The 10,558-nt window shown below is 39.5% G+C and overlaps 1 protein-coding gene across 1 annotated transcript in view; it reads left to right on the top strand.

The window, feature by feature from the left end:
* Positions 1-10,558, top strand: part of CCDC171 (coiled-coil domain containing 171) — a 215,457-nt gene that overhangs the window by 96,408 nt on the left and 108,491 nt on the right. The window contains exons 14-16 of the mRNA XM_015425408.1: positions 1,357-1,557; positions 5,275-5,442; positions 7,756-7,944. Coding sequence (XP_015280894.1) covers positions 1,357-1,557; positions 5,275-5,442; positions 7,756-7,944 — 558 coding nt within the window. The remainder of the gene's footprint in view (positions 1-1,356; positions 1,558-5,274; positions 5,443-7,755; positions 7,945-10,558) is intronic.

Genomic DNA, 10,558 nt, shown 5'->3' on the forward strand with positions numbered 1-10,558 from the left:
CTGTAACGGTTTTGTTATAGTGTTCCAGACAGAACACACATTTCTCTCATACTTCACACTTTTTCCCCACTCAGCTCTACTGACTGTTTCTCTGCAAAGCCTCTCTGAACCAACCAGTCAACTGTGCCCCCTGCGGGTAATGACACCACACTTCAATCACCCATCCAACCACTCTCTTTCTTATTCTACAGGCCTGCATTTTAAACTACAACAACATACATATAAAACTCCACAGTAAAACATAGAAATAACACACACACAAAATGAGTTTAATAACTTCATCATTGTTTAACAGCTGAGTTAGTTAAATGATACCAGATTTGGTCTATGTCAGCTATTTGAAAGATTTGCCTGCAATTTTAATATTAGCATTGCCCCATATTGTCAGTAGTACATGTGTAAATGGGTCACATATCTGGGTTAACCCAATTTCTTTCCAGATTCTCCTGGTTGCCTGAATTGTTGGATAGTAGAAATTTGGGTCAAGATGTAGAATGGTATAGTACAGCCTGATCTCATCAGCTCTTGGATCGGTACTTTGGTCAGTACTTGGATGGAAGACCATCAAGGAACACTTTGCAGAGGAAGGCAATGGCAAACCAGCTCTGTTTAATCACTTGTTTTGAAAACTCTGTGGGGTCACCATAAGTCAGCTACAGCTTGATGGCTCATGCACACCACAAGTACACCCCCCCACACATACACAGGTTGCATAGATGATATGATCCCAATGACTCCTGGCCAGAGACAGAATAACATAAAGCTTTCCTATCTGTACCATGTGGAGTAAACAGAGCCCAAAGCTACTATTTTGCTTGTGCTATTAAAAAGGCCCTGTTAATAGGCCCTTAAATTAAGGAATTCATACCTTTCTTTTTCAGTTGGTAGCTGTGATATTTTGGTAGGCAACTGGGTCTTTCATTATCCCCTCAAATGAAGTTTTGAAAAAATGGGTTCAGTTTCGGGGATAAATGTAGGTAGGCCTCTAATGGTATAGATTTGTTTGTAAAAATATTGTGTCTGAGTAGAACCATTCTAGGTTTTTTTGAAAATAGAACATATTTGCAATTTTTTAAAAAGAACTAGTTACAGACAAGATTTCAGCAATACAAATTACTAATAGCTGAAAGCCCTTGGTCCATAAGGAATCTCTCCTTCCTCATTACTCCAGTCTATGGGCAAATGTTATAATTTTTGCTTTGCAGTAGTTTGTCATTTTACTAAATGGTATTGTTTCTAGATTATTTAGAATTTATAATTGACTGAGTCTTTATTCCCAAGGCCATATTTTGATCCCAAAAAGTTAGTCTTTATGGCATGAATAAGTTATGTGTTTCTTTTGTATGTCATTTTCAGGATGCCGAAGATAAACTTGCTGAGGTCAATAAGGAGTTAAATCATCTGCATGCTAAGTGTGCAGATAGAGATTCTCTAATAGATACTTTAAAAGTGGAATTGCAGAATGTATTACACTGCTGGGAGAAGGAGAAAGTGCATGCCACAGAATCTGAAAATGAAATCCAGAGGCTTACGCAGGCTTACCAGAAGGATATGGAGGTATTACCAGAGACACGATGACTGTCAAAAAGAATCTTTAATCTTAGCTTCTTATATTTACATATATCAGATGGTTATTCTGTAGATGTAGATCCCCTCCCCAATACCATCATTTTAAATCAGTGCTTTGCAATAGCTATGTACAATTAATGTAAAAAAATTAATGTCATTCTTCCCCTTTAATAAGAATAAAAACAACTATAGCTGCTTGAACCCATCTGGCTTTTTAAATTATGATGCTCTTGAGAAGACCATAGAGACATAAGTGTATTTAAAGAAACATGCCTAGGGATTTTTTAGCTGCTGCTTAGCTGGATGTAAACATACACATTTGGAATATATCTGCATTTGGAGTAGGTTAGCTTTCTAATCCCTTGGCAGTAATTTATATTAACTGTTTCAAATGACAACAAAAAGTGTAACAGCGAGTAGAATCCAAACCATTTTACTACACCTACCAGTGAATTAGAATTCATTTCCTCTTCTTGGGATTGCAGCTGATTATGGTATGTTGGGCAATAATTGTTTCATGAAGTGTTATTTTGAAAGATGCTTTCTACCAAACTGTTTATCTTATTTTAAAAATACATGTTTTGTTTGCATTCAGGGTTTTGTTTTTCTTTGCACACACAATTTTTTCTGCTCTAGGTATATCCACTGTATTATTCTTTATCTAAATTATACTGCATATTGAGCTCATTACTCTAACAAATATGAGCAGGAATGCCAAGTGAGTAAAAAGGAAACATTCTTTCCACCCTTTTTGCAGTCTGGGATTTAAATTGTGTCCATATGAATCAGTTGGAATTGTTCTGCTCATCAGATAGTGATTAAAGTAGAGGAAACTAGAAGCCTGACTATATTGTAAAGTCAGCATGTCTACAATATTGTGGTTGGGCTCTACATGTATGGATTGATTCTGGGTCCTTGGATTCTTTTTTCCAAGCCAAATGGATGATTACCATGCTTGGTTTATCACAGCCCAAGCAAAAAGGACACCATGGCGACAGATTAAATTAACAAGGGGGGAAGCAAGAGATTGGGTGGAAACGCTTTTGTTAATACATTGTTGGTTGTTTCTCATGAGATATTTAAACACAAGAGTATGGTTGGAAAAATCACAATAGTAATTCCACTCTTAATGCCTTCATAAGATCTGTTTGGAAATGCCTTGCATTGGACTGTATAAAATGCATATTAAACACAGTAGAAGTCTTTTTCGTTGAGTTTTAGATCCTCTGTAGTGTGTTTTGGACCAGGACTCCAGTTTTAGGACTTGGACCTGGGTTTTTTTTTTTAAAAAAAACTTCATTGAGAGAAACAATGCTGGATGGGCTCCTTCCCTCCTTTGTAAATATCTAAAAGAATTATTAGTCTCGGGGTCCTCAACATGGCACCCATGAGCATCCTGTCACCCACTGACACCTTCCCTGGCACCCACCAAGTGGATGGGGTCAGGTGGGACTTTTGCCACTGGAGATCTGATTAGCTGTGTAGTTTTTAAAAAGTTTTCAGCGGCAGTTGTCGCCACAACATAAGGATAAATCACTGTGTGGCTGCAGATAAGCTGTGTGTATGCTGAAAAATATTTTTATGCAATACGTTCATTTAAAAAGGCATCCTGTAAACAGTGCTTTTGCCTGAAATTTTGGAAGAATTACTATTATAATCATGCATAACCTCATTCTGTGACATTTTGTAGTTGGCGCCACTTCATGTAGCAGTCATTTTGTGATTGGTGCCCACTAACTTATGTCAGGTGCCTGCAGGCTCAGCAAGGTTGGTGACCCCTTGTTTAGTCTACCTAGTGATCTCTATAGCTAATGATGGGCCATTTCATTTTCTAGGAGGAACTGAGACTGTACATTATGAACTGAATAAAGTAAAAAGAATTCATGTTTGACAGTAGATAAGGATATAGATGCAAGGGGGCTGTCTTCCCACTGCTCATCCAACTGCCTGAGCCTAGTGAGAAGGGAGCCCAGTGGCCGTGGAGTGGAAGGGAATGGGTTTGGTAAAGAAGAAAAAGAAGAGATTGGATTTATATCCCGCCCTTCACTACCCAAAGGTCTCTCAGAGCGGCTTACAAACTTCTTTCCCTTCCCCTCCCCACAACAGACACCCTGTGAGGTAGGTGGGGCTGAGAGAACTCTGATAGAAACTGCTCTTTTTCAAGAACAGCTGTGCCAGAATTATGGCTTGGCCAAGGTCATCCAGCCAGGTGCAAGTGGAGGAGTGGGGAATCAACCCCAGTTCTCCCAGATTAGAGTCCGTGCACTTAACCACTACACCAAACAAGCAGCCTTGTCGTCCTCTCTACAATGCTTGTCCTGTAAACTTAGGAGCAAGGAGCCAACGCTTCTTCATTGGTATGAAGGTGGCTATGCAAAACATACTTGTCCTATTTGGGCTTCTGGCCTCCCAGATAAGGACACCCCCACCCCAAGTGTAGAATTGGCTTCTTTGGCAGCTGTAACTGGTTCCTGTCCAGATCCCTTTCCCACCCCCCAGGCCCATAGCTATGGTGGGGCTTATGGGGGCTTTGCCCCCTTTCTTAATTTATCTTGTAAATTATTTTTTCAGTCATTTAAAAGGCATGCACTCCTTTAAGCAAAGTGGGGTGCTGTAGTTGACTAATTCCTGCACTGAGCAAGGGGGTTGGAGTAGACGACCTCTATGATCCCTTCTAACTCTGTGTCAAGAAACTGGTCTCCTTTAAAAGAGTTTTTCTGCCTAAGTGTTAGCTTTTTTTACTATAGAAGTCCACCTGCCAGCTTGTTATCAGAATTGTTGCTTAGGCTGGCAGAAGTGATTAACTTGCAGCAGCTGAGAACTGTCATCTAAAGTGGTTGACAGCTTGCAGTTTAGAGATCTGTCCTGGTAACAGCTTTTTATTGGCTAAATGGCTTTTCTTTCTGCACTGAGAACTTCAGCCCCACCAGAAAAAAAAAATGCCCCACAAGCCACAAAATCAGGCCCGCTCCCTCCCCTTGTTGCTATCTCTCAGCTGTGTGCAGATGACAAGCTCTTAAAGGGCCACACCATTGTTGCTGCCTTCTGAGACAGCAACTATCTTTCCCCCCTTTCCACAACTTCAGGGCCATGGTCTTTGCCCTACCACACGATGGATTTCTTGTAAAGAAGTTTATAGTTGGCTATCTTATGTGTCTATATGTACTTATGCATGGCACAACATATTTGAAGGATGTATGTCTCAGAGCCAAACTAGTCATTAGCGTAAACATGATGCTGCACTTGAAAAAAATGGTTACTTCCTCCCCTTATGTAATGTCTAGTACAACTTAATGTAATGTTTAGCTTGGCCCTTATACAAAAATCTAATATGACCCTTTTTCTTTTGCACGAGACAACTGCAGTTACTTTCCCATTAATAGCTACAAAATATTTGGCTGTGATCCACATAACAATTGAAGGACTGATCCTGCATTCCTTTTAAACAATCAGCATTCTGACCCTGAACCAAAGATTAAAAAGCAAGCTCCCTGGCTAATAGACTGTCTACAGGATCAGTCCTTGTGTGTATGTATAATGGGCAATTATTGACTAATGATTTGAGCATAGGTCATATATTCCTTTGAAACACATGCATTATTGTTTACATGACACATTTCATTGGACTCGAGCAATACTTGCTGTTAACTCTCTCTTTGTCTCTCCCCTCTCCCTACCCCCCTCTTTTAAAATCCCGTCTCGTAGGAGAAGCTAACCTTCCTCCATACCTTATATCAGCACTTGGTAGCCGGCTGCGTGCTTCTGAAACAACCAGAAGGCATGCTGGATAAATTCTCCTGGCCAGAGCTTTGCACAGTCTTGCAGGAGAATGTTGATGCCCTGATCTCAGACCTCAACAAGGCTAATGAGAAGGTACTGTCCTCAGGCGCCAGCTGCCTCTATTAAATCCAGTGACATTTGTCCACATCGTGGTATCGTTAAAAAGGACTGACATTCATCTTATTTCAAAAAGAATTTGGGTGTTAATAATTCAATACTGTTAATTACGACTTGTCTACAGCTCAGTTTGATGCCATTGCTGTGGGCATGTAAATGTGACTGAAGTCTGTATGAAGTCTCCAAGCTCCAGCTTCTGTGCAGGACTTGCTAATACTACTAGCCAGTGTTAGCCACAGGGACCTAATTAAAAGAAAATAAATTAATCTTACTGATGAAGCTATTCAAAGAACTTAGTCATTTACACTAATAAACCAACTCTTTATCTCAGCATAAAACAGAAACAAAATGCACTGACTCAAGGACAGTCATCTTTAAAACATTTGCTTGTGAATAGGAGGAATTATTTGGAGGAGCGGGGAAAAGGGCTCCCAAGAAATGGCAGTTGCTCTTTGATATTTATGTTTGTAAATATAATATGGAGCGTAGTTTATAAATACAACATGAATTTTAAAAAGATAAATATTTTCTTCAAGGGAGGCCCAACAGTAACATTTCTTAGTATGTCATAAGATTCAGTCTTGTCAACATTAAAGAAAGAAAACCATGTTTATTATGAGAAAGTAGCACCACAGCCCAACTTGTAATGCTGTGGCAGAAAGAGTTTGCACCATGGGTGATTGATAGGGTTTGCATTGTGTTTTGTAGTCAAGTAGCAAGGTGCCAGATTTTTTGCTCAACTTCCATTTGCTCTTCAAGGGCAAGAAGGGGAAAACATTCATGAATAGCTGGAGCGATTCTTAATCTCAAGTTCAGAAAACACAGTTGCATAACAGTGTTAATTTTGAGGTTGTCCAGCTAGCCAACAAAATGCACTAATGTTTGGAAATTTTTTTTTTTAAGATTTAGGTATTACAAATTGGTAGAACATACTACAGGTACTTCTGTTCAAGATGGTCACCAACATGTATATTGCTAACAGATCCCTGATGGTCTGGCTGAGCAGAGTTACCCCCATGTAAGCCCACTGACCCACGTAAGCCCAATGGGAACAGTATAAATGCAGCCATGTGTTGGGCTTGATTGAAGTTGGAGTTACTGCCAAATGTGAACCAACTGCAGTTGATCCATAAACTGCAACTATGTTGGGTACAGCTTCCTAAATGGGACTTTACAGCACATTGAAAGTAGGCTGGATGGGAAGGCACTACCACCATTTTTAAGATAATGGATGGAGAGCTGCTTTACTCTCCCATTCAGACAGTGCAAGGAATCTTATTTGCCCTTAAGCACTCTGATAAAAATCCCTGTTACTCCTTTGTCAATTTGTATGTCTAGACCCAAGTATGGAATTAAAGAGGGAACAATATAATTTTCATTTAGGTAGGTACTGGCTTGGATCCCAACTAGAATGTCTATAAGTATGTTGGATAGCCATGAAACTGCTCCCCTCTTCAAATGGGAGAGCTCTGATTCCCCTCCACTTATTCCTGGGGGACTCTCTGTGTCTCAGGATCATCTTTTTGGGGGCTATTTTGGACTGCCACAGGACAGGGCGATAGTGGAAATCACCCTCTGTACCTGCTGAAATTGTAGACAGGTTCCAAGCCTATGTATCCAAACTCTTCTTGATAGAATAAACATTTTTCTCACAAGTTGTATAAAATGTAATAAAATTGTTCTAGATTCTACTTTTAACAAGTACAGCATATGCCTACTTGTGTTCACCTGATACACATCTCCTTTTAACTTCCGCTGCGCTTGATTCGCTGAAGCTTCAGCTTGTGACTACAGTCCTGAATCTGTTGAAATATACTATAAAATAAAGCAAGCTTTCCAGACCAAACACTTTAAAACTTTCTTCATATCCTCAACAAATCAGAATATAGCATGCATGCCAATACTCCTTCTCTGAAAACAATAACATAACTTTTAAATGTGAACATTTTAACAGGATACTTTAGTTAGCAGGGCAATCATTTCAGCTTGTGAGGTGCTTGATACTTGAAGGCTTTCTGAAATCAGAAGGGACGGTAAATCCCAGATTTTATTGAGCTTTTCAGAGCACTCGCATGTCAACTGTTTCAGAAATCTGATTACTCCTGTATTGTCTGCTTCACAAACTTGGATTGCTGGCTTCTGTCAATTAGTGCTTAATTTCCCTCTACGTTGGTTTAATCAGCCTCAAGACCTTAAAACATGGTTCCAAGCACCCCCATTTAAAGTAGGACTGAAAACGCCCTTTAAAAAGGAGTTAACTGAAGGACTTTCTTGATGCCAATCATACAGATATCTCACCTTGAATATGTTTGTAAGAACAAGTCAGATGCCATGAAGGCGCTTCAGCAGACTCAAGAAGACACATTTAACAAAGTAGTTGAGCAGATGAAAGCACAAGAAAGCTGTTGGCTGAAGCAGAAGAAAGAATTGGAACAGCAATATTCTGGACTCCTCGGGGAAGTTCACGCAAGGGCACAGGTACAATATTTCTGCCAGGAAACCATAAACTTCTAAATGTATTCTTTAAATATTTAGGATATTATTTCAGTGGTTTTGTTTCCAAACCAATTTTAAATTGCTTGGGAATTTCAGTATGCTTAAAGAAATGATTTTTTTTACCATTAACTTTTACTTTCTTGAGGAAGTGTATGAATTTGTGTGAAGGCATTCCAGAACTTCTATGACTTAATTGGATCCTGCAGTTGTATTTCCCATTTTAATGCCATGTAAAAGTTACCTACAGAGTGCAAACATTGGTTTCTTTGTATTATTACACTCAGTACCAGATGCTTTTCCCTCATGATGACTACTCTTCCTATGGCTTTGTAGAATTAAAGTTATTGAAATTCAGTTTATGCTAAACCTTTGTGTCTGGCATAGGTTTCTTGGCAAGTCAGTGGCAGTAATAAAGAGCACTTGAACCGTAGAAATCTCTACTTTTCTGAGTGAGGCAGCAAGATGAATTAGTCTGATACACACTATTTATTCTAGCTAGAGGTGGTGGCAGTGTCTTCCACTACATATCTCCTGAGATTAGGAGCAATGAAAGGCCACTTTGCAGTCCTTGTCCTGGTATTTGCAGTCCTTGTCCTGAAGTGCCAAGGACCAGCCAGCATGATCTCTCTGTATTGATACCTGTGACAAGAATTCATTTGTGATCTTCTGTTTAGCTTGTAGTGTTTATAGTTCTTCTGGATCACTGAAGAAATTTGATAGAGATCCTTTTTTTCTCGTAGACAAAAAGTATAGGTACACCCTGTATAACATCAGCATGGTCTATCTTCCTCTTTCCAGGTGGCTGTCACTTGTCTCTGCCCTTCTCCTCTGTATGTCGGAAGTGGCTAGACCATGGTTCTTTTTTTGGAGGGGGGGGGGAAACAAAGCTATTGGGAGGTCTACCTGTCAGTTTTTTCCAGGCCTAGATGGTTTATCCAAAGCATAATACAGCCCAGTCTTATCTATTCTTCATCCTCACCCTGTGCCGTCTTTGTTTCATCTTTCTGAACTGTAATTGAGATACTGCTGATGCTCTTTCTTCATTTTCCTCCTAGTTTTAAAGGGGAAAGAACAAATTTCTGTGTGACTTTACCTGTGGGGTTGGTAAGGTTCATGAGAAAAAGATCTGTCTGATATAGATTTAAGTAGGAGGGATTCTGAGGGAAGGTGTTGGCCCTGCTTTGTTTTGTCTCATTAGAAGTGAGAAATTGCTTTGAGATTCATTTAAGCAACGCACTTCTGAAATGCCTTAATTCGGGTGTTTAGAAAAAGTTTGTAGCCTGGCCTCCCTTGTCAACAGTGGCATGCAGGTGGGAGAGTCGTGTGTTTGAATGCTTCATGTCAAAAGCTCCCTATACTATTTGGAAGGCGTATAAGTTTCTGTTCTAGCCTTCTCCTGATGTGCTAGTTTTTAATAGATGTTGAATTTTTGATACGGGAAAGCATTCACACCTTACATTTCCTTACCTTGGTACTGAAGTGGTGCAGTCTCTAATGTAGGCAATAGGTTAAGCTTCTTAGAGAAAATGGTCCAGGGTCATAAATTCCAGTAAATAGTACTCATCATTATGGGAATATAAAATTTATTTATGTATGTATTCTTGAATGTCTTAGAATGTTAAAAGCTATCTGTAGAGAAAGATGAATCTAAAATGTTCACCTTTACTTCTTTCTAACAAGCTTTCCCTTTTCACCTGATCAAGCATTGATTCCATCTGTGTTTACATCACCCACCCTACTTTCTCTGAATCCTTCTTGTCTTTTTGCTTATATTCACTGTGCAGCATGACAACCTAGTTTACACTTCATGGCATGCAGGTAGCATAGTTGTTATACCCCTGCTGACAAAGAACTAACTAATAAAGATGCTTGCTATGTGGCATGGTAGGTACGAGTTTAAAAATAAGAGCTACAGTTTGTATTCTGTGTTCAAAGAGTTATGTCCTTGTCTGATGTCAGAGTTCCTTTGAACTCTAGTGCTCCTCCCGATTCCAAGTACATATTGAGAAGGTACATCAATCTTGGTGTGAAATACAAACTGTACTCTAGGGTTCATTAGTGCCTTTCAAACTTCCTGATGCAGGGCCCAATTCTAAACTTATTCTATGTTTTGGGACGCACTTGCAAGTAACTCTGTGCTGCTGTCCCAGTCCCCATCATGAGATGAAATAATCTTCTGTTAACACTGAAGAACTTTATAATTTGGGTTTTATATTTTAATATTTATAAATATTAATAATTACTGAGCAAAGGGCTAATTTCATGATCATATTGCACATTAGGCAGAGGCAAATTCAGATTTTGTTTGCACATTTGACACTTCCCTCCTGGCCTCACAGCCTCCTGGCAAGAGAGTTGCAACCCCTTTTGGATCAAAGCCCATAGTTTGAGAACTGCTGATAATAGTGGTTGAGTGCTTGAAATCCATTTCTGCTATGTACTCACTGAAACAATGCAATTCTGTCCAGAGTGGCAACCTTCTAAGTCCATTGACTTTGGTGGACTTAGGGTATAACTCTGTTTAGGATTGTACAGTAAGTGGCCTTAGCCCTGTCAATCAGGGTGGAGTCTACCTTACAGGGCACATGAAGTGTTG

The sequence above is a fragment of the Gekko japonicus genome, unplaced genomic scaffold (assembly GCF_001447785.1).
Source record: "Gekko japonicus isolate JY-2015 unplaced genomic scaffold, Gekko_japonicus_V1.1 scaffold191, whole genome shotgun sequence".
Lineage (NCBI taxonomy): Eukaryota > Metazoa > Chordata > Lepidosauria > Squamata > Gekkonidae > Gekko > Gekko japonicus.